The sequence below is a fragment of the Trachemys scripta genome, chromosome 8 (genome assembly GCF_013100865.1).
Source record: "Trachemys scripta elegans isolate TJP31775 chromosome 8, CAS_Tse_1.0, whole genome shotgun sequence".
NCBI lineage: Eukaryota > Metazoa > Chordata > Testudines > Emydidae > Trachemys > Trachemys scripta.
This window is the reverse complement of record NC_048305.1, coordinates 23,837,408-23,862,796: the sequence shown is the minus strand read 5'-3', so window position 1 is coordinate 23,862,796 and position 25,389 is coordinate 23,837,408. Positions and strand designations below refer to the sequence as shown.

The 25,389-nt window shown below is 38.8% G+C and overlaps 1 protein-coding gene across 1 annotated transcript; it reads right to left on the bottom strand.

Annotated features, from left to right (window-relative positions):
• Window positions 1-884: 884 nt before the first annotated feature.
• On the bottom strand, window positions 885-25,339 carry GABRA6 (gamma-aminobutyric acid type A receptor subunit alpha6). The gene is made up of 9 exons (XM_034780398.1): window positions 24,973-25,339; window positions 24,636-24,754; window positions 24,041-24,108; window positions 22,394-22,614; window positions 22,224-22,306; window positions 20,928-21,071; window positions 20,330-20,482; window positions 15,695-15,954; window positions 885-1,175 (listed from the first exon to the last, which is right to left on the bottom strand). Exons 1-9 carry the CDS (start codon window positions 25,008-25,010, stop codon window positions 885-887), a joined length of 1,377 nt encoding a protein of 458 aa, XP_034636289.1. The 5' UTR covers window positions 25,011-25,339.
• Window positions 25,340-25,389: the final 50 nt, after the last annotated feature.

The window sequence follows — 25,389 nt, the reverse complement described above, 5'->3', positions numbered from 1 at the left end:
AAAGTAAACACCTTATGGTTTGCATCATTCTTTTGTCCCATCAGCTGTATTTAGGCGAAAGATGATAAGTTCAAAGGAGAATTTAAGCTATTAGAAGAAAGATTTAGCGTTTTAATGACTGCCTGGAAATGATAAGCTAATCATTGACAGATTATCCCAGGAGCATTCAATTTGCATCATATGCATCTTTTTCACACCACCTAGGAATGAGGCTGGGAATACTAAGGACAGGACATTGTGCTGTTTAATGCAAATAAGACTAAATCTTTTAAACAGAGTTATGCAAAGGGGGATGGCGTGTGTGTATTCAAACTTTATTGAGGTAAAAAGATGCATTTATATATAAATATATATATAAATAAAACCCTGGTGCATATATAGAATGATGATGGAGCAGTATTTAGAGAGTGTACAATCCAAGTGCAGCCAATTTTTTCCTACTGTTTAATGTTTAGAATACATCTTAAATTTTTCTTTCTTTTAAGAGACCATGCAAAATAAACTCATCATCTTAAGGCAATCATAGGAGATATCAGGGTTCTTATCGCCTTCATTTCACTTCTTCAACAAATACTATACCATTCCTTGTCACACCTAACAAGATTAAGTGATGAAAGAAATAAAATTTGCTAGGAATACTGTCATATACACAGTCTTAGACAACTGCCCCCAACCTGCCCAATGTAGAAAGAAAAGTTTTTAATTTCTCCCCTATGAATAGCATTACTTCCTTGTCTTCAATACTCCTTTCTCACTGGCTGCTAATGTATATTATCACAAATTTCCATGCTGCAAAGAACTGAGTAACTGAAGTTCCAAGGCTGATTTAAAAAAAAATGCTGGCCCCCTAAAGCATACTTCCATTCTGTAACAGTTGAACACAATTAAACACTTGTACTCACTTCCATAGTGTCTTTTGAAAGGTAAACAACCCAATATACCAGGTTGAATCCTGCAAATGCCACTGGAAAGAGGATCCGGGAATACTGGTCTATTTTACTAGTGCCTCCAATTGCTGGTGGTGGTGGTGGTGGCAGTGGTGGGGCTGGCGGGGGAATAGATGTCGGTTGACCTTGAGATGCACTATTGGACATTATGCTGGCTTCAGGGGACTGGTCCATCTGAGAGGTTGTGGAGTTCATTCGCTTCTTCAGGTTACAATTGGAATCAGAATGCTGTAGGGAGAAAACATTACCAGATTCTCAGCTGTGAGATTTGAGACACATGTTTGCAATTTCTTTCAACATATTGAAATTAGGCTTCCCTCTGCCTTTCTGCTTGGCTTTCTGAAGGTTTTTTGTTTGTTTTGTTTTTTGTTTTTTGTTTTTTTTTTTTTTTTGTATTCCTCTATGCACAGTTTAAAGTACACACAGAACTATACATATAGACATGCTAATGGCCAGAGTCAGTTTTCTGGTGCATATATGTGCACCACTCTCACAACATGAAAGATGCATGCAGATATCTGAGGCAATATTTGGCTCAGAGCTTTGATATAAGATGATCGAAGAAAAAGTGTTCTACAAATAATGTTGTGTTACCATTATTATATATGTGGGTTGGAGGAGGGAGGGAAAGACAATAGATCAGAAGAAAAACCAGAGAGAAAAGACAGATGAGAGAACACAGAAGAAAAGAGATTCAGTAGACATAAATCCCATGCTTCTCTTCTACGTCAGTGCCTCAACTTATAGGGCCAAATTCTACTCTCAGATATGTACACACAAATCCCTTTGACTCCAACAGATGTTGCATACAGATAGCTGAGGACAGACATTTTCTCCAACTAGGATTTTTCTGCCACTTTTTTATAGCATAATCTATGTTTAATAAAAATGAAACCCTGCTGTTTTTCATGCTTTGCAGAATAGCACTGACCATCACTGATCACTGACATCAACATCTGTTCCTCCATTGTTCCCCTTGCCAAACTACCCCTCTCAGAACTCAACCAGGCCATGAAATCCATAAAATTCAGCCAGATCCACTGATGCATTCTGTGTTTGCCTTACCTATAAAGGATCCAGAGAATGCCCAGTTAATTGTCAAATGTTTTCCTATCCTGCTTGATTCAGAAAGACTGAAAACAGGTTGACTGTGCTTATTAAGCATGGATGAACTCTCCTGGGGCTCCTTAACCACCAGGGAGGTATTTATGCTCAGTTCTATCTTCATTCTCTCTCGATTCCTGCCACTGAAGTTTTTCTACCATGTGAGCCTGTTATTTATTATTTATATTACCGTAGCATGTAAGAGCCTCAGTCATAGACAGAATCCTATTGTGCTGGTTGCTGTAGAAACACAGAACAAATGACAGCCCTTACCCCAAAGAGTTAACAATCCAGTGGATTCACTGATTCTGCTCAGTTCTGTCTACTATCATCATAGCTAGGCTTGAGGCTTACAGAATCTGAGGAAGGAAGGTATCCCAAGAACCTATGTTTCAGGGTTATGGATAAAAATTTTGGCACTTAAATTGGGTATAATCTCTGTAGATGTGAATTAGTGAAAACCTAAAGAGCTTTTTCAATCATCCTCTGCAGAAACTGAATGACTGGAACCGATGACTGAAGTCTTCAGCAATTTAAATATCATTAGATTAACAAGAATACTTGTATTGTAAAATAGAGTTGGGATATTACTTCTTCACACAATGCACAATCAACACACAGTCAGCTTTGGCAGGGGATGTTGTGAAGGCCAAAAGTATATCTGGGTTAAAAAATGAATTAGCTAAGTTTATGGAGGATAGGTCCATCAATGGCTATTAGCCAAGATGGTTTGGGACGCAACCCCATAATCTGGGTGTCTTCTAACTGCCAGAAGCTGAGACTGGACAACACTTGCCCTGTTCTGTTCATTCCCTCTGAAGTATATGGCACCGGCCACTGTTGGAAGTCAGAATACTGGGCTAGATGGACCATTGTCTGACCCAATATGGCCATTTCTATGTTTTTATATTTGAATTGTATAGCACGGTAAAATGCTGTTGGATGTCTAGTTTTGGTTACAAAACTCTGCAAAATTCATTATTTGGACATTGATTTTTATGACAATCATTCATTTAAGAACATCCCAGTGTCTTATTGTAAAAGTTTTATGGCTTGATTCTTCAGCTGCTCCATGCATTGGATTTCATTTCAATGCAGAAGCTGCAGAATTGGGCCTTTAGCATATAAAGAGATGAACATGTGTTTGTGACGGGTTGGATCACAGAAACCCCCTTGGGAACTGCCAACTGATGTGCCAAGACTACTACTGCCCCTGCCTTTCCTGCCAGCTTGGGACCCCAGCACACTGTCTTCCTGAGCCAGACACGGCCGTCTGCTCCAACAAAAACCCAGGGTCTGAATTACTTGTCCCAAAGCTGCAGACTTAACTGAAAGTAGCTTACAGAAGTGTTCTTGCCTTTAACACTCAGATGCCCAACTCCCAATGGGGTTCAAACCCTAAATAAATTTGTTTTACCCTGTATAAAGCTTATACAAGGTAAACTCCTAAATTGTTCACCCTCTATAACACTGATAGAGAGATATGCACAGCTGTTTCCCCCCCCCCCCCAAGTATTAATGCATACTCTGGGTTAATTAATAAGTAAAAAGTGATTTTATTAAATACAGAAAGTAGGCTTTAAGTGGTTTTAAATAGTAACAGACAGAACAAAGTGAATTACCAAGTAAAATAAAATAAAACACGCAAGTCCATGTCTAATCAAACTGATAAAATCTCACCCTGAGAGATGTTTCAATAAGTCTCTTTAACAGACTGGATGCCTTCCTAGTCTGGGCACAATCCTTTCCCCTGGTACAGCCCTTGTTCCAGCTCAGGTTGTAGCTAGGGGATTCCTCATGATGGCTTCCTCCTCTTTGTTCTGTTCCACCCATTTATGTATCTTTTGCATAAGGCGGGAATCCTTTGTCCCTCTGGGTTCCCGCCCCCTCCCCCCACCCATCCCTTCTCAATGGAAAAGCAGTAGGTTAAAGATGGATTCCAGTTCAGGTGACATGATCACATGTCACTGTAAGACTTCATTACCCACTTGCCATCACACACCTATACAGGAAGACTTACAGGTAAAACAGAGACATCTGCAGTCAACTGTCCTGGTTAATGGGAGCCATTAAGATTCCAAACCATTAATGGCCCACACTTTGCATAATTGCATAATCAGTTATAGTTCATATTTCTAGTTTCAGATACAAGAGTGGTACATTTATACAAATAGGATGATCATACTCAGTAGATCATAAGCTTTGTAATGATACCTTACAAGAGATCTTTTGCATGAAGCATATTCCAGTTACATTAGCATATTTTTATAAAATCATATAGAGTGCAACGTCACAGTGTTGAAACAGTTATTCTATTCTATGGAAATCTATAGTTAATATCATGCACTTACGGATAACCAGATAACCTGGTATTGACAATATGTCTTATGTTTGGTAAACAAAAGGGATGTAAAAGTATTATCTTCTTAGTATTTGGTATCACTGCTATATGAAAGAGAACAACACACTTCTCACAAGAGGCCAGATTCTGCTCATGAATGCACATGCTGATTTCCCATTGAAATCAATTGAAGTTGTATATGTGTATCCACCTGCAGAATTTGGTCTAAGAAGACATAAACAGAAGGCAGTGGAGAAAAATAAGCTTCTATTTGCACAACAGATAATGCTTTCTCTCTCTCTCACTCTCTGTTTCTACCCCTCCCCCAGCCATTTCTTTCCTGAATCCCAAGCCCCCTGCCCACACTATGTCAAGTAACTGAAGAGTAACATATTTTGCAGATGGATTATAAGTGGCATACATACTGTGGGGCTATGTCTATCTGGAACACAGATGTTTGATTTTTGTATTTTCCAGTTACACTGCAAGCAGCAAACAGGTTTGAAGGGGGGATCATCCACAGATGTGTCACAGAAACAGAAAGAGGGTTATCCATGTGCACTGGCACTAATCATAATAATCCTTCTCTCTAAACAGACTGGCTGTTTGAGCCTGAGCCATTACTTTCGCTCAGAGTCACTATCCCATTCTGCTTTTGTGTCCTGCTTTCGAAACTGGAATGTTGCTAGACACACAATGTGGTTTGTCTTTAGCTTTAGTACAAGAGGGCTTGGTCTCTCCACAGTGCAGGAAAATGAGCAGAATTTTTTTTTTAAGTGTTTGTTATTTCATCATATCACTTGTCAATTAACAGCATTCTGACATATATAGATCGGACCAAATTCTGCCTTTAATTACACAGGATTCAGTACACTGAAGTCAAGGAGGTACCATAGTGTATAGCTGGTCGAAACGGGTATATCTACACAGCCCAGGTAAACAGACATAGCCTAGCGGGGTTCACACTAGTGTTCTAAAAATAACTGTGTAGACACTGCTTTGAAGTTGCTGCTCAGGCTGGAGCTTGGGCTCTGAAGCCCATCCCCATTCCTAGGCTTCAGAGCCCAAGTTCCAGCCCAAGCTGCAACTTCAAAGCGCTGTTTCTAGACCACTAGCCAAGCCCTGCTAGCCCAAGTCTGTCAACCCGGGCTGGGAAGCTCGCTCCCCCAGGCTGTGTAGACATCCATAGTGAAAAGAAAAATAGGCCCACTGTTTGCTGATGATGCTTTGGCAGAAGGTACATTAACATTCTTTCTATTGTTCCACTGTTATTGCAAAGATAGCAAATCCCTTTGTATAGGGAGTTGGTTGAGGGGAGCTGAGGTGGTAATTTTTTCAGTGGGTTTATTAAATCTTTGTTATATTTACGTTGCTGGAAGGGTGGCTTATCTGCAGGTACTTGTCGGAGGTTGTTTACTGGGGGACATATTTTTAAGAGTGAAGTATTCCCAGAGCATGGTGTGGGCAGTTCTTTATTTAGTATAGCACAAATTTTAAGAAATAAACATCCCTACCCATAGATGCTGGAACTAGGGGAACGAAGGGGGGGGGAGGGGCAGGGATGCTGCTGCATCCCCCTGGCTTGAAGTGGTTTCCATCATATACAAGGTTTATAGTTTGATTCAATGGCTCTCAGCACTCCCACTATATAAATTGTTCCAGCACTCCTGTCCCTACCATGCTATGAAGGAACACGCTCTTCACATCAGATGATGATAAATTTGGGGAGGTTTTGCCACCACAAGATACAGGAGATTCCTTTTATTTTAACTTCTCCCTTACTTTCAAGGGCCCACCTGTATATTTTCATTTAGCATTGCAGTCACAGAATCCTTGATCACAGATTCAAGGTGGAATATATTAATTAGTCCCAATTCTTGGGTCCCATTGAGCTGTGCTCAGCAGAAGACATGAAAGGAGAGAGACAAGATAGTTTTAGGCTCTCAACCCTGGACCTAGCCAGTGGCTGGATGGCAAGTGGAGCAATTAAAAGGAGCATCAAATTGCTTTAAGTTACACCTCAATGGCCTATTCCAGCAGCCAGGACACATTATGGCTCCAGCCATTAATGGCCAGTTCCTTGAGCATGCCCCATACACTGAGGAACATCAGGTAGAGCTGGTATAACTCTCTGGAGGGGAAACCTCAAATAGCTGCTTAAACCAATTTAAAGATCCCTCTTTGCTACTTAAACAATGCAAAAGGGGCAGATGGAAGCCTACGACTTGGTCTGTTGTGTTGCAATGTGTCTTTACCAACACTATCATTGTAAATTATTCTCCAATTTATAATACAACTTTTTCTCAGCTACCAATGAAGACTCACCCAGAAACACTGGCCAAAGGAACAGCAGCAAGAGGATGCAACAACCTGTTGCTCTCATTCAAATTAAATTGATAAAGTTTGTGCGTGAGGATGGGAGCTCTGAGTAGTTGCTGTAGTCATTAATTTTCTCTACTTGGATTTTCCCTTTTGAGTGTTTTCTTTGACAAAGAGCATTGAGATTAGGATGCAGTGATGAAATTTGCCAAAACACTAAACAGAAAGAAAATATATGAACTATTACAACTAGCAAGCTATGTTAATCCCTGCCTTTTATGGGATATAATAAAGCAAACTTGTCCAGCGCACCTAAGACAAAATCTCGAACATTGTTAGTTGAGTTGACAAATTGCAAAAGGAACTGGCTTCTTTACGTGGCCTCTTTGCTGACAGCGTAGAATTGTGATGTTGCAGCACAATGAAAAAAATTGCTCCATGCCTGAAGTCTGACCCTTGCGTGTGGACCTTTGCACGATGACTCAAAATTAAACAGGAGGTGCTGTACTGCATAGAATAGTAAGGTGCTGTCTAGGACTAACTAAGGTCATACAACTAAACTAATTTATACCCTTTGGATGCCCACAAAGCAGCTGGGAGTCTATTCCATCCAGATACTTATCTCCCTCCGTTCTCATTGACTTTGCTAGGGTTTTCTTGGCACAACTCAGGAGGCTCTCAGCAAATTGCAGCATCAGGCCCTTTCCTCCAGTTAGAAAAGATAGAGCAAATATCGCTTTGGCGTGTATGTAATTCTGTATTCTAGCCTTCTCTGTTTTTATAGGGATGCTGTGTGTGTACTATTAATTTTGTGTGTATATTTTTCTCTTCATATTCCTAATTAAAAATCGCTTTGAAATTATCTATAAATCTGCCTTCCTTTGTACTGTGGATATGTGATTTTGCTGTCAGTGCAGCGTGTAGCATGGCATTAAAATGAGCATCTTATGTATGTGCCTAGATATCAACAAACTTTAAAACAATTTGTACTTGTTCTTAGTGCTGTCTCCTTTGCTCATTTAAGATTATGTACTTTTCCTGTCAGTACAGTGAAGGCAAAAGAAAATAATGTCAATAAACTCTAAACGTTCAGATAGAAAAATGTGAAATTTCTTATTTCCTTTGTAATTTACTAGGCTAAGGATATAGAATTTTGCTGTCATCACACTGGAATGAAAATGAAATTAGTGCCAAAGCTCAAATATGCCTGAACAAGCATTAAACAAGAAAAAAGCATATCTCCTACTCTTTTCCCGCTTTCCTCTTATTAATATACCTATCAATATGTGACATTCCTACCAGTGCTACACAATATAAATTAAATCACTAACTAGTGGCCTTAAATCCTCAAAGATTATTCAAGGGCCTAACTTTCATTATGGGTGTTAGTGCCTGACTACTTTTGAGGATCTGGACCCTAGACACTACAAAACTTAGATGATAACAATAATTAATAATTGATTATTATCAATTATTAAGAGCTTTTGTTCTTATTTTTGTTTGTTGACCTAATGGCAAAAGGACTCTAAGGACACTCTTTTAGATCCCAGTGACATAGATATAGATTTAAAACCAAAATACCATTGAAAATATTAAATCTACTTCCGAATTGGGCCAGATTACTGAGCCTTTACTCACGCTGGTGAGTATTTACTCATAAGAGTAATCCCAATGAAGTTAATGAGACCAACTTTATGAGTAACTGCTTACCAGTCAGTATAAGAGGTTCACTGTCTGGCCCTCGATTAGTAACCTTCTCTCCAAAGTTCTACATTGCTCCCAACATCTGTTGAGTCCATCACCAACATCTAAAACAGTTAAGGAATTGGCACAACTGGGCCCACAGCTATTACTAATGCTATTAACATCTGCAGAAGAAACACAGAACTCCATCATCACATCTCAGCAGGTAAAAAAAAAAGCTCTTTTAAAGATTTATGATCTTGCTATCTCAATGCAGTTCCATGATATGACACATCAAAATGCAGATTGACACTGCAGGGCCTTTGAAAAAAAATATTTATTTTATGTTATTTATGTTAAATGTTTAAAGCCAACTTTTGCTCTTAGATACACTGGTGCCAACCCAGCAATTTAAATGGAATTATTCTGGAGTGGCCCATGTGGAACTGTGAGCAGAAGCCAGTCTCTCCACTTATTTTGTGCAATTTTTGCAGCTTTCATACAAAAAGAAATGATATTCCTTCATTTTACTGTGCAATCACATTTGTTTTGTCCTATTTTAATATGTGCTGCTGTGATTACTGAGATCAGACTGCAATACTGTGCAAAAATGTCTAAATGCTAGTGGGGAAAAACCCTCAGATCATACAAGACATTTAACATATATTTCTGTAGGATTTCAACTCTCTCTTCTCTCTCCCATCCCTATCGCCCAGCTCGGTAGCTCTAGGAAACATTTAACTCATGTGGATCCAAATGATCATCAGTTACTTGCCCTCTCCTTTCAGCCACATCAGGATACTCATTAAACATGTCCAACATATTCTGATTGATGTAATCGCAGGGAACTAAACCCTTTATACTGGAAAACCATCAGGCTCCTCTACACTTGAGGAATGTTGCTTAAAGACAGAATAAGAATCCTCTGCTGTCGGAGCCATATCCCTTTGTGGCTTAGGAAAAAGAGCTGTTTGAAAAAACAAACAGCAAAATGCTTTCACAAAAACATTTAATTGGAAGGGGTTTTTATTTGTTGTTTTTTTCACATTTCATTTGTTTATCAAAATGTCATCAAAAATTCTGACCAGCTGTATAGAAAATAATCCCTGTTAAGCTCTTTGACTGTCATGCAGCAAAAGCTCTTGGATACTGTACAACAAGCACCCATACTAAGTGACTTAGGTCCCTGTCCTCTAGTGTATTGGGGGACCCTGGCTCCCTCTTGAAGTCAGTGAGAATCCAGAGGGTTCTAGGCACCTAGGGACCCGTGCAACCCTTTCAGGATCTGGGCCTACTGAATAAAGAGAGCTGTGAGGAAGAAACAATATGATTCATATTTAAAACACAAATACATATTTTAAATGGAATAAAATCTAAAAGCTGCACTGCTTTCCTATGCTATAGATTCTGAGTTTGTTTTTGATATGCTGGAACAAATGTAATTACTGTAAGAATAAAAATGGGCTTCCATCAGGGTCCAGATGCATTCTCAGCTTGTTGCTGTCATATTTTGGAGTGGAATGCCCATAGTTTTGTATTTCCCACAGAGATCACCTGCAGCTGACAAAATACAATGAGCCAAATTCTGCTCTGAGCTACCTGAGGTAAATTCATAGTGACTCCTTGGCAACCAGTGAAGTCACTCTGGGTTTGTATCACTTCACTGAGAGCAGAATTCAGCCCACTGTATCTGACTGAAAACAATGGAGTCCAAGGACTTAATGGAAGTTTGTAGCAACTCCACTGAGCATGACAAAATAGAATTTGGCCTTGTGCCTTCTCTATTTTTAGATTACAGAGGTGGAGGATTATGTAATAATATATTAGCAAGAGATTTTGACTAAAAGAGGCATTTGAACAAAATGAACTATCCCGAAGGGTGAGAGGGACACTTCTACTGTATTTTGAATGATTTTTGTAGTAGACAAAATTAGATTTGGAATTGTAAAAAATTGAACATATTCTGAATCCACTTTAACTTGATGGGTTTAAACTATTCAAGCAACTAAAGCTTTTAAATGACTCTTTGAATTTTCATCAATGCTAGATCTTCTCTCTGGTCTTGTCTGCTACAATGAAATGTTTGGGTGCAACTATCTCATTGTTACTATACCACCAATGGAAGTGTTTGTGTAGACAGGAGCATATACACTACCATATCACTTAGACTGGTTGGGGCAGGCTTAGAGGACATGATGGCAAAAATTCTGGTGTCTTATTTACACTGTAACTCACCCCATTAATATCACTAATGAAATTGTATTGGGAGCACTGAATGATTCCCAGTCTAACACAGACACAACCCTTTTATATTTTCTGCTCCTGGACTCTTCAGTAACTAGCCCAACCTTAACATTCTCCATCAGCTTTCACTATCTAAGGAGTAAGTTCTATAAAGACAGAAGGCAGATAGCACTCTTCCTTCTGACACAAACACTGCTCACTACATATCTCCTAAAACTCCCAACTGATAAACCTAAACCCCTGGCAATCACCAAAAAAACAAAACAAAACCCACCATTATAGTGGAAGAAAGTTTTTTTTTTACTCTGCTGGAGAAATAATAGAACTGAACAGAAAAGGAGACAAGAAGATCTAAGGGCATAGGAGAACGTGAAGATTTTTCATTAAGGGATTTCTTTTAATCACGTGAAGCAGAGAACGTGGTGGCTACTTAGGAAGGTGGGGGGGGTTAGTGAAAAATTTTCCTCTTTAAAACATTGTTGAGGGAGAATAGCATGGGGCCTGGTTAAAAAAATTCTGAGACACACAGAAGACATCTTAGAAAAGACAGAAAGTCTTACAACAATATTATACAAGGATCTAGAACAAGAAGAAATAGACCTTGCAGAAAACAGAGAATAAAGGAACTGTGAAAGAAAGCAATGATATGACTTAGAATCAGATAAGGAGTAAAGAACCAAAGCATTGGAACTGAATAAAAAACAGAAGGGGCAGGGTTCTAGAAAGAAAAGGAAAAAGAGACTGTACAAATAGGAGAGTGATATAGAGGCAGTATACAAAACACACACACAACTCCTTTCCTCAAAACACCTTCCTTAATGACATTTTAGTTCCTATTAACTCCCCTTGAAGCAGGCTGCCTTCTTACAAGAATTTTTCCCAGCATGCCTTTATGGGGATCAGCCTTTTAAATCTAACAGAGTCAAGCAGCTGCAGTCCTAAAGAAGCCACTTTTGCAACTGCTTGCTACATCTCCTTCTTCTAGTTCGTACGAACTCTTAATTCTTGTGGTTTCCCTTGGTTTTCCCTTTCCTATTCCTGAGGAGATAGGTACATCCTTATGCCAAACCAGCAGGGTGGAAGTGGAACAATATTCCACAGGTATAAACAGTGACTGCTGACTCTCTGAAGATACCAACTCTGAAGTTCTGCTTGGGGAGAAGTTCTATGCACTGCTGTTTGCAACCTTTTTAAATTTGGAGACTTTTGTATAGGGCTTATATTGTTTGTTTGGTTGGTTTTTGCTTCTTTCCTAGTTTTAGATGTCATGTATTATCTGTAAATAGCTCTGTTAAAGAAATATTTGTAGACTGTGTTTCTTAGATATTTTACTACTCACTTGCTGGCTTTTATTGCTAAAACGGTGAAAAAAGAGGGAAGTATTGATTGTACTTACTTCTACACTTGAGAGGGAAACTTTAGAGAGTGCGAATTTCAAACTTCTTTGTTTGCTTTATTGATTTCTTCAAGGTCAGACGTTTAGCCTGTTTTCAGATTGGGCTGCAGTGGTATGGAGAATATGTAAATCCCTTCAGTAGCTGTGGGAGCTGCCAGGCTTTTTAGAATCAAGCCCTGGCATGACTGGGAAAGCAGCTATGGGGAGCAACGTCCTCAGCAGCCAGGCTCTCACGTCCTTTGCTTTGTAGCATCTGTTGCAGAGTCATCCCATAGCAGACTATGCAGAGGAGGGCAAACTGCAAAAAGTCACTTGCTGTAATTGCTCAGTGTGAAGTTAAACTGTCTGAATATGGGCCCAGTTTTGGGGAAGCTGAAACCCCTCTGTGATCTGCACTAGCGCTAGAAAATAAGGGAGCTCCTCTGTGAAAGGCAGTGGCTCTGCACCTTATAAGAATGGTGCAAAATCCGAACTTCATTGTAAGAGAGAGCAGAATCCTACCCAAAACCCTGGATTGTAAATTTCTGAAACCCAATATGAGGACTTTGAGAAATGATGAAGAGGCTGAGAATAATGAAAGTGCTGATTGGATTTTGGTGTTTGATTGAACAATTGCAGCATGAATGTAATGTTCTTGTCACTAGAGACTCTTGAGTTAAAAATGGAAGAGTTCTGCTAAACTCTCTGTTTTGTGGGAGGCACAAAGGGCACTCAGCACCTTGCAGGATCAGGCTATGATGCCTTTGGCAACCAGTGCTGTGGGTGGGCCTCCTCACTGCTACTTCTGGGAACAGCAAATAGGAACTACATCCGGCAAGTTTTCCTGCCAGGCCTCCTTGAGCCACCTTGTCTTATTGAGGTTCCACTGTATGTATTGGTGTCTTCAAAAAAAAAAATAATGAGGCAAAAGTTTGTCTAGCTATGAAGAGGAATTGGATCTTCTAATATAATTTTTTTCTTCTGGGATCTCAGAATTTTAATGACTGCAGTACTTAAGTAAGTGTTTTACTGGATATAATTTGATGTCTCTGCCTACTGTGTTTGGACTCTAAATTGTGTAAAATTATATTTTTGTCCTTCTCCAAGAACGCGGGACTTTATGGACCATTATCACATTGTTCTTTTCTCCTCCTTCTGTCTTCTATGAATTAATTTCATTGTTTATATATAATGGACACTCTATAGATCATATTATATTTTCTTTAGTATTCTACATATTTGGGTCTTTAAATGAAACAAACGATGAAGAGCATTATTCAGGGATTCAGACACGAAATATCATTCCAGTTTAGGGTTCTTATTCTAAGATAGGGATGTGCTTTTTGTTAATATTTTCTTTTGCTATGTCATGCCAAGTGATCTATTTAACTTAGTATTTTGATATTTGCCTGAGTGATTTCCTGTGAAAAACCTATATTTGAAAAAAAAAAAGGACTTAAAATCTTTTAAAGTGCTTCTAGTCTTTAGATCTGTAGCATTTTACCTTTGTAGCATTAATGTGCTGTTACAATATACAGCCCATAGGGTATGTAATGTCCTCAGTCAAATAATAATAATTCAGTCATAACAACTGAGCCTTTCTCAAATGTCATGACATTTGAAAAAAAATTACTTTATCTGAACATTAACAAATATATTATCTGCTTTTGTTGTAAGTTTTGATGAGGCAACTTATTATTAAGGTTTCCTTAGAATAATAAAAATGTAAATATTGGACGTGCACATCTATATTTACTTTACGCTTATTTATTTACAAGTTTCATCAAAATTGAAAATCTACTTTTTCATTTTCCATTATTGCAAACTTCTGCAAACTCTATCACACATTACTAGCTTTGCTCAAGTCAGTCTTGCTTGAGTTTTTGGGGGGGATTTCTTTAAACTCATTTTACACAATCTGGGCAGGAAAAAAGCAGTCATTTTCTGAGTTGTAATGTGTGATACAGTTTCTTTAAACTTTTATGAAAGACAAAAGATGTTATGAGAATAATCTGCTTTTCTTTATTTTTGTCCATCTTTTCTGGAGTCTCATATTTTTTTCCCAGTGCTAAAACAAATCTTTACTAAAATGCACTGAGGGCTGTCTAGACATGCAGTTAGTGTGCGGCAAGCTGTGGTATAAATCTACAGCAGGGCCGGCTCCAGGCACCAGCCTGACAAGCAGGGTCTTGGGGTGGCTGCTCTGGAGAGGGGCAGCACGTCCAGCTATTCGGCGGCAATTTGGTGGATGGTCCCTCACTCCCGCTCGGAGCGAAGGACCTCCTGCCGAATTGCCACCACAGATCACAATCGCGGCTTTTGGGGGGAGGGGGGACTGCTTGTGGTGGCCAAAACCCTGGAGCCGGCCCTGATCTACAGTATGGTAGTTGTCCGTGTACACCCTGCTACCGTGCACTAAAACTTCCCTAGAACACTTGCTTTACTCTGCTTTACAGGAGTATATTAAAGCACACTAGGGAATGGCATACTAGTGCACTGTAGACTTGCACCCCAGCTTGCCACACACTATCTGTTTTTCTAGACAAGCCCTGAGATTTATGAGCCCAATTCTTCTGCCCTGATGTCAAGGAAAATGTTGTTTTTTATTTCAATGAGGAGCAGCAACAGCAACAGGCTGTACAACTACACCTTTGTTAGTAAATGTACCCTACTACTCAAAATGGTTTTGGGTACACCTAACCTATTACAGTTTTAGCTGCACTAAAACATATTTAAATAGAAATGTTTTAGCAAGGGACTTTGAGATTTGACATGTAGAAGAAGGATGGCTTTGTGGTTAAGGCAGTGGAATGGTATTCAAGAGAACTGGGTTCAGTTGTGCTACCCTCTTTCTGGGTCACCCTGGGCAAGTCCCTTAATCTTTATGTGCCTCTGTTCCCTATCTGTAACCGGAGATGATAATAATATTAATTTAGCTTGGATTAGTGTTGTGCATATAAATAAACTGAAGTTGGTGATAATGGGGGCTGTCTCATTACTTAGGGAGACTTGGTAGTGAAAATATTTAAAACCATTTTTCAACCATTTAACATATCTTGCTTTTGATAAGAGAAAGCATTTCTGTCTATCGCATGTTGAATATTTACCACTCTTCCTTTAAAACTGTATCTCTGTGTCTTTCTCAAAGCTTCCACCAACACAGCTCTTTATGCAAGTAACAGATGCCAAGTTTATGTAAAAGCTAATTCCCCTTCCCTCAGTTGACCCACTTATGGTATGTATATTACAGTGATCCTGTAACCATCTAGCCAATGCACGCTCTCACTCTTTTTTGAACAGTGTCCTGCAAATTCTGCAATCTTACTATGATATAGTCCACATACTGGTGATTATTTCCCTGAAATAATTTCCCCACAGTATTTACAGCCTTGCTTGAAGAATTTGTGTGTAACACTCTAATGTTGTTTTTCTTTAATTATTTTGCTTTATATAAATCAGAATGACTGAAGAATATCTCCACTTAATACAAACAACTAAAAATGAACTACTTTCACCTTCTGACGTTAGAGCAACAACTTCCTTGACGTTTGAATTGATGTGACTCAGTTATGTAATCTGTTCCAGACTAAGATCACTTTAACATTGTTCAATTGTTTTGCATTCACTACTTTGGCTGTCTCTTCCTATATGACGCTTATTATTAGAAAAATGAGCAATTACCGAGACAATCTCGTCCTCTGCCGGTACAGTTGCTGCTGATAGTGCTGCTGCTAGTGCTGCTGCCCGGGCTGCCTTCCTCATTGCTCTCTGAGTCTGAAGATTGGTAAAGTAGTTGACAGCTGCAAACTCGATAAGTGCAGAGAAGACAAAGGCAAAGCACACAGCTATGAACCAATCCATGGCAGTAGCATAAGACACCTTGGGCAAAGAGTGGCGTGCACTGATGCTTAAAGTGGTCATTGTTAGAACTGTAGTAATCCCTTTAAAATAACAGAATGAAAATTAAGGTATTAGGATTTTGCTTACATCCATATTGCTTATAAATTGTTATAAATATATAGATTATACTTCCTATTGTTTCATTACTATACTCCCTATCAGCTGATTAACAGATTGCAAAGTACTCCTTGTGCTTCAAATAGTTCATATTTGTATATCTAACCATAGTGAATAAGCCACATTAGACTGTATGCCATATTTTAAAATGGTACACAAATGTAAAGTTAAGATACCTAGCCAGTGAGTAAGGATTCTTTCTAGAATGATGCTAAAACATGGACATAACAGCATGCCTGGAAGCAGCGCTTTCTAGACAAGGTAGTTGTAGGAATGACATGAGGACCACACAAGGCAGTTCCCATATAAGAAGGGAAGAACTCAGATTTCAAAAACCTATTTTACCTATGGGTTAGTGAGCACTATCTATTGCAATAATCCAGGTTAAAATACTATAGTTTAGTAACATGTAATTTCAGCATCCTTCTCCACCCACCCCACTTTGGGGTTACATTGAAGGGACATAAGAACTCATGGGAGTTCTGCATGAAGACCAGTGGCAGGATAGCTTCCAAGATCAATGTTCACTCTCTACTGTGGCAGGTGGGTTTGAGGGTAGCATATATTGAAGTAAATAGATTGCAGAACACTGTCTCTCTCCTCCCAATGATCAGGAAAGGGTGGGTGGGAAGGTAGAAAATGTTATGTTATGTTGTATTGATCATCAATATGCTATGAATGATGCTTAGCAATGAGAATGCAGTGTCATCACATACTGATGTAACACCTCACTGCAGCTTCTGGACTATGTGAGTTGATTATTTTAGGATTCTCTCTGCAACTCTCTCTCAAGATGCAGCTTGTCAACTATCTGCAGTTGAGTACCACAGTTCCAATGTCATAAACTAACATGTTTTTAATAAAATGCAAATAGAAGATTAAAAAAAAAACAATATCTCCCATCCCCAAAATCTGGCAGATATTTTTATAACAGAAATATAAATAAGCCTGAGGTATAATTCAATGTCAAAAGTCCATGTCTCACATATGCACACAGGTGAACTTTTCAAAATTATATGTGCTGAGATTAGAACATGGTCATGTGCTATTTAGCAATATTTAGTAATGTAATGATGGATTCAGTGTCTGTATAAATACTTATCACTACTGGAATTTAGATATTAGGAATCTGGAAGATTCCTATCGGTGAGGGCTGAATGATTTTAGAAGGTGATTTTCTTGAAATGCTCTGGACTGACAAAATCTGCCTTATCTAGCAGAATGCTAACATACAGTTGAAAAAATTGTACAATTGATATTTGTTTATTTTTGGCTATAGATTTTGAATATTTCTCAGTAAGATTTAAGAGAAGTCAGTTAACATAACTATGTAAAGCTCATTTTATTTCACTACTTGCATTATAAAATTTTGCTTTAAGAATCTTTCCACATCTGAGATTTTAATGAATATGATAGATCAAAGGTCAAATTCTGGCTCCCAGTGTGAACGAAAACTAAACGAAAACAAGAGAAAGCTGATCATATCTATCCGTGCATAAGATTTTCCATCCTGAATCTATTAGCTAAATATTCATATAGAGGGGACTCTTTGTGAGGACTCTGAGACAGACATGGCATCTGGATGAAGTGGTGAAACCATGAACACAGTGGGTGTGAGCTAAAGGATAACTTACATATGACTCTTAATGAGGCATACTTAGAAATACGCATGTTCTTTATTCCACTCCAGGCCGGGAGTAATACATATATAGGGAAATGCATATTGGGAATCCACTGCCCTTTTTGAGTACATAGCTGTACAAAGGAATATTACTGTACCTGAGATGGTTCTGCCTACCACACTGTTTCTTTCAGAAGTTTCTAGCAAGCAGATCTTTATGGCCCCTGCTTCTCCTTCATCTTGGGATCATAGCATTCCTTATATTTGTAGATTGTAGTCTTGCACCCCTTTTTGGGGGATTCAATCTGCTTACAGTGTCGCCCCATTTATATAATATTGGAATTGGTTTTCGCAAACTAGCTTTAATCTCCCATCATTAATTTCTCCTTTCCCCCTCTTTAAATCTTTAATTTGGAGAAATTCAGATGACTTTTCTAGCCAAATTCACTTAGATAATAATTATAACATCAGTGTTTTCCAATGTTATTCATAATGGGATGTCAGGTCTTCCATTTTAAACCTCTGATTTGTCACTGGGCCCGATAATTTGCTCTAGGTAGTAAGGAACTGAGCCTGCAATCATTTTGTAGGTGAAACTCTCTGGTGTCAAGGGAGTTTTCTCTGAATAAAGACTGCAAGTTCAGGCTGTAATGGGGATAAATCCTTCAGTCCTTACTGTGCTGAAACTTTCAGTATAATCATTGGACTGAATGCCCTGAGTAAGGACTGATGAAGTTGGTTTATTTTTTGTACAAGGTGTCAGGCTTGCTGTTACTAATTTTCAGCAAAACTGGCAATGGCACTTGCATTTACTGTGTTTTCTAAGAATATTCCTCTGTTCCTAATTCTGTATTTACTCTTCAGTCTGAAATGGCTCATAAGAGCTGTCATTTCAGATGTTTGTAAATATTTTTAAAAACATTAGTCTGAAGACCTATTTACCCAATAGACTGAGCAGTTCCAAATCACCCATTCAGCCTGTCAGGTGAATAGTATACATTTCTCCAAATATGCCATGATATGTTTCCGATCATCTGTAACTGTTCCATGAACTACACAGTACTGGGAGTGTTATATTATGATGTCAGATTGTCAACCCACATTTGTTCTATACACACAGCACTTCAATAGCAATAAAGCACCCTTTAAAATCTATTATATCAACTCATCCCACTACCTGATTATTCTTTACAGTTCTGTCTGAATACTTAAGACAATAAAAATTAATTTCCAAATTTTCAAAAGTGGCCTCTAATTTTGGGTTCCGCATTTTTGTTTTTTAGGGTGCCCAAGTGCAGTTGGGATTGTAAGAATGAACAAGCACGCACAACTCTATTTCATGTCAATGAAAGTTGTGTGTGGTTGGCATTTCTAAAAATTGGGCCCAAGGTGGCCAGTGGCTCTAAAATGCACGAGTAGCTGTACATATATTAATAGTTCCATTGCAGTTAAGTGAGACCCATAAAAGCCAGTCCTCCTCTCCCCTGAAGTTGGGCAACCAAATTTTTTTAAAATAAGACCGTAGATCCTGCAGTCTTAGTATAAAAGGCAAATACAGGAGTTTGGTCTGTACGAAGACTACAGGACTGAGTTCCAAGGAATTTACAATAATATACCTGGAGCTGGTTGAAAAATGATATTGGGAAAAACGCATTAAAATTTACAATTTTTCTCCATTTTTCACTGTAAATATTTTTGATGAGAATTTTTTGTCCAGCTCTAATTATACTCCAGTCCTTCTCAACCATTTGGTTGGTGGAAGTTTTGTCTTTGATGTTGATGGGCACAGTACAGGTCCAAAATTAAGAATGAAGTAAACAGAAGAAGAGTCTAACTTAAAAAAGCAAAAAAAAAAAAAAAAAAAATCAGAGATGAGGATCCAAAATATACAATTGATAGTCCACCCTTTAACCCAAGCCATTGGAGAGAAGGCAGCCCAATGTCATGAGAGACAGGCAGAGAAAAGAGCTTGTGATGGGGGTTTTGTTTGCGTTTTGTCACTCTTTTAACATAACTTTTCATAGACTTCTCCAATTTAACACTATATATATAATTTTCTTTAGTTTTATTGGTAAACCTTTCTTTGAATTTAAGTATTGGTTTTAACAGAATACAAATCAAGAGAAAAACCTCTGTTCTCAAATCTGAATGGTAGATCTTAACTCTGAAATTCTCCGTACATGTATGCCTGGAATGTCTATGTATACCACACAGCAGAAACAGTCAAAACTGACCATGTAACTTTTCCAAGAACAGAATTCTGTTCCTAGTAGGATTTTTTTGAAGTTATTTATTTGGTTTCAATACAATTATTTATTTTTGTTCCCTGGGATCCATTAGCTTTTTCTTTCTCTACTTAAAAACAAATTCCCATCACACTACAGTAGCTGTTCAATACAGTGGATTCAATACAACAAATGAATTTCATGGTAAAAACATTAATACCAGCCACAGTTCTTGCTGGAACAGATTCTTTGTTGATCCAAAACACAACCTGAGACAGGACTACAGTCATGGTGCATGGAATATATGTCTGAATGAGATAGTAGCCTATTTTCCTTTGCAGATGAAAATAGAGCAGCTGAAGTGAATATTCACCTGCAACAAACAAGCAATGAAAGGCGATGAATAAATGGAGTGATGACATGAGCTGTTGCAGAGACTTTAACACAGCATACCAAAAACTGTTCTAGCTGGAACAGATTCCTTATTAATCCAGAAAGACACCTGAGAAAGAATGACTGTCATAATGCAGGGAGTATAAATCTGTATCATGAAGTAGCCCATCTTCCTTTGCAAGTGGAAATAAACTGTCATTATTACGTATTCACCTGTTAGGAGACAAGTATGTCAGCATTATTTTGGCAATATATGAACAAACATTACTGGAGTAAACTTTGGAATGTCTTAAATTAATATGCTGTGTTTTGAGGAAAGCAGTGGCGAATAATGGGCCTCCTACTATATGATAAAGTTTAGCTGATCAATAGACGCTAAAGTGAATCAATGGAGATAAAGAGAAAAGGTGAATCTGTTATTACTTTGATATGTTGTTCTGCTACTGAAAAAGCAGTGTTCCTGAAATTTACATTAAACTTTGCCCACCTATGAGCAATATGTTGAAAATCAATCTTTTGCAGGAAACAAACGAAACCTTTTCAGCAATTTTAGTTAGAGGAAGAAGAGTAAACAGTTAAGAGATAAAAAGAAAACAATTTAGTTGGTTTCCAATGAGTGTTTTATAATGTGTCAATTCTACATGAGGCTATGTCTTACCTGTGTTAGATTTAATTGTTTCACTAGACACTGTTTGTCCTATAAGATCATACTGGAGGAGACTGGAAGACTCTTGTGGTACTTCTACTGAATACAGAGGTCCCTTTTTCCATGTGTAAATGATTTCACTTTTTGGATAGGCATCTGGGGTATCATGGAGAAAAGAATCGATAGTATTAATTATATTACAGTAATGCCCAATGGCCAAAATAAATACTATGGCCCCACTATAGTAGGTGTAGTACAAACAAGGAGACTTGGTCCCTACCATTTCAAACTCTTTCTAATCTAATTAAAATTCAATTATAATTAAGATTCAACTCCTGAGCATAACAAACAGGAGCAGGGACAGGAAGGATGAGGGTAAATAGTAATAATAGTTTCTCCTTCTCAACCTTCCTCTTCCACCCTGGCTCCCATGTAGCTAGCATCTCCACAGGACCCTTTTCTCCCATTTAGCAACATAGGAATGGCAGATGGTGCTCATGTCCAGGTTGAGAACCCATAACATAGACTAACAACATGCCTCAGCTTGAGGGTTTTAAATTACAGTAAGGTTCTTTTTTATTCTAATTTTAAAATTCCCTATCAACTCATAATGCATTGTTCTCCCTTAATATTTGTCTTGTTTCCCTCCATAAATAAAAGGTGATCCTGTACCCATGGCCTTTATATTTATTTTCCCCCGGCACTACATAGATTACAACCACCACCCATCTACCATTAAAGAGCCTTATTAAGAAACATAAGCTATCACTATGGCTCCCTGGGATGATGGGTCCCCCTCTCTCTACATAAGCCCCCTCTTGATGTGGTGTATCTGCCACATGTGGGTCTCTGAGCCTGTCAGGGCCCTGAGAGTTATCCCACTCACTCTGCTATTGCCCACATTGGAGGGGTGGTTCCCTCCAGCTGAGGGCATAAAGTCTGTTGATTGCAAGTGGTCATTTCAACATCGTTCTTCATTCAAAATATACCAGTTTCTTTAATACGTGAGGGCATGTAATGATAACCTTTCTTCACTGCTAAAACAACAGATTTGTTTAAAAGGTACCAGTATAGACTTGGCTGTGTCAGAATAACAAAAAACAATACAATTTATAGCCATGAGCTTGCAATGAGATCCACTAGCCTGGATTCCACTGACTATGCAAAGTCCTGGTCCTAGTGGTATGCATTAGCAAATTCTGATGTGGGATATGGGTCTATAGTTAGTTAACTCCTATTAAGGACTGCCCTAAGACCCCATTTTATGAATATATATATTAAAAAATCTGAAACTTTTACAAAACTTACAGCTCCCAAACTTCAATGGACAAGCATGCCCATCCATAGGGAAGTTTACCAGCCGCATGGGACAATCAGCATTAATGGTCAGTCTAAAATACATTAAAATAAATTGTTCTCAGTTCCTTCATTAACAGAAGAAAACAAGTTCAACAGGAAACAGCACAACAGAATCTTACCTCATCGTATAGAGAATAGTTCCATTCTGCATAATTCTGAAAAGTTTGTTAGGAGTTGTCATATTATGAGCAATTGACTTTTTTCCATTTCTAAAAAAGGTGTCTGGTGTCCAGATCTTACTGACCATTAAATTGTTCAATCTAAGAATTTCAGTTGGCCCACTAAACTTCAACCTCTCATCAGTCCAAGTCTGCCGAAAGAAAACATCCATTGTGTATTCCTACAGGAAAACAAATCAATCATAGGTCATGGCCAAAAGTACTGACCTAATGTAACTCAGTGGAGGACATAACACGGGTGGTAACCACATTTCATTCACCATTACTTAATCGCTTTAATCCTATTATCATTAAGTAGTCGCTAAAAAAAAAGTCAGTCTTTGAGAAAAATATCCTATTTTCTTACTATTTTAATAAAGAGCTGCAAATTAATCATTGAACAGATAATTTGATACGAATACAAAGAAAGTTCATTTTGCTCTCACAAAACATAATTTAATTCAAATGACTGCTGTTGTAAGGAGATACAACTGTCTAGTTTTATATGCTTTATAACTGCTAAAAGAAACTCTCAGTACTTAGTGACAGTGAACAAAAAAAGACACCCTCAATATCTCTTATGCAAATTATTTTGCATATTTGCTACAAAAATCTTATACATATTCATTATAGTGTGATTACACAGCATGTCAAGTTACTTCATAGTGCTATTGCAAATTAATGGTTACAAAAACTTTTTCTAATATTCGTGTCAAACTTTTCAAATAGGAGCGTCTAAAGTTAGTCTCCTAAATCCATATTTAAGCACCTAAACAAATTACTCAGAAGCCCAAATATAGACACCTAACAGTAACCGCCCAAGTTAGAGAATATACAGCCACTGTGACTCATAGCTGGAGAACGAACACCATTTCTAGAATGAAAATATTTTTCATGATTATTTGGGGAGCATGGGAAGTGGTTTAGTTTCGATGCGTTAAACTCTTGCTATTGGTTTCTATGTACGTTGTTGTAAACGAATAACTTTTATAGGAGTCTGCAGCTACCTGTATTCGGGTGCCACGCCTTATAGCTTCGACTGCTTTACTGAAAAGGTTGAGCTCAGCAGTATTCCTGAATTACTCATGTCTTTATTTTATTACTCTGTTTCCTAACATGCGGCCCTACTGTAAAACTATGCATTGTTGCCCATATGCTTACAGTCTTCTTAATGGTGCTTATGCATCTTTAACCAATCCTTCCTTTCATTCAACACTCAGCAAATCAACAATTGCTCTCGTTGCTTTAGCTTGGGAAACAAACTTATTTGCAACACATTTCTCTCAATATTTCCTTGCAAATGCTGCCGAAATTGCATGGCCCGTTAGGTTGACACAATTGTGAAACTCGCTATATGCGACCCAACAGTAAAATGCTCTCTGCTCGGTCCCTCAGAGACAGAGATTGTCAGGAAGATTAAACCCTAGTAATCTGCTCTAATGACAGTCCACTCAGATGCCACCGTAATGAATCCTGAAAAACAAGACCAGGGCCAGGGACAAGCGAAGCTCCCATGCTGGAAAGATCCCACGGTTTGTGTGGCGAGAATGTCAAAAAAATGGAACTGTTACCGAGCCCCTGGTGTATGTAATTTATAATGAGTCTTACCATCTCCACGTCTGACACGGGACCGAAGCTGGTCACATAGATATCCGTTTTGACTTCTGTAACAGCACCTAGCGGACATTCAAACAAGCTCTGAGCACTGCCAGGGTCAGATGTAAAGAGATGTATGCTATCGACAGGATTTCACTCATCAATCCGCATACCTACACAGCAACTTGTCTAGTGCATGAGCGTGGCCCCGGGGCACAGCAAAACTGCTGTTGAGAAACTTGTTCCCTAGTGCATTACAAAACAAACGGGGTGTACGCAGGGAACAATTTTCACTTTGACCTCCTGCTTCTGGCTTGCTAAGGTTTTGTGTAATTCAACAGGAATTGTTTCTCCTGTAAACAACTCCATTATGAAGGGGTAATTCAGATGCAAACTTTCTGCAGACCGCCCCGGATCTGTTTGGAAGAGACACATCTATATTGAAGGGGGTGGGGGAAGGACACCTTCCACGGGTGTGACTCTCCATAGGAGAAGGGGATAGGAATCCAGGGCATTGAGCTGTTTCCTCTCTAAGATCGATTTCCAACAACAGATAGGACACAAGGGGAGGGGAGCGCTACAGTTAAAGAGACTGGGTTTCCTCTACCTCCAAATCCAGGTCGGAGCCTGTTGTCATATCCATCCAACAACTTATCCAGAATTCGGGTGATGTTTTCAGAGTACAGTTTCCCTTCATCAGTCTGGCTCCCCAGCGCCTTGTCTACACTGCAATTAACACACCAACAAAGCCATCATCCAGCCAGTCCTTCCCCTTCCGTGCAAAGTCAACAGTTGCTTTTCTTTAGCCAGGGCCGTCAGGGAAACACACCAGGAAACATACACTCCGCCACCCATCCCCTTTCCCCCATTGACTCGACTCCGGGCACGGCAGTTGGGTTGCTTAGTCTTTGATTGTCTTTAGTATTGTTTAAGAGCTTACTCACCAGATAGTGATGCACATCCAAGAGAACAACAAAGCCATAGTTCAGCACCGCGGTCAGGACTCCCAGATAGCCTTCTGCCTAGTCAACTGGAGCAAGTTCCATAGCCCATCTTTTCCTCTCTCTCCTGGTAATTCCCGGTGGTTTATGATCTAAAAGTGCAGTTGTGCGGATGGAGTTGTTTGTTTTCTCCCTCTTCTGGTTCTGCACCCTCTTGTGCGTGTGTGTGCGCGCGGTTTGATTTCCACGCCGCGGTTCAGCCTTGTCTGACTGTTTCAGTTGGGGAATTAGAGTTTGAAGGGAAGGTGCACGGTCGGAGAGCAGTGACAATAATCGAATAAGGCATTAGGGGAGATTAAAAGGAAGAAATCCACTGCTAGTTTTGGCATGGAATTAGCAGGGACCCGTTAGGAAATCTGG

Bases quoted from the DNA above. Each gene is read 5' to 3' on its own strand.
- GABRA6 (XM_034780398.1), bottom strand. From the start codon at position 25,010: ATGGCTTTGTTGTTCTCTTGGATGTGCATCACTATCTG. The intron at 22,615-24,040 runs GTAAGACTCATT...GTTTTCCTGTAG, and splicing joins CCGTGTCAGACGTGGAGATG to GAATACACAATGGATGTTTT. The intron at 21,072-22,223 runs GTAAGTTTTGTA...ATGATACCCCAG, and splicing joins TCCATTGAAGTTTGGGAGCT to ATGCCTATCCAAAAAGTGAA.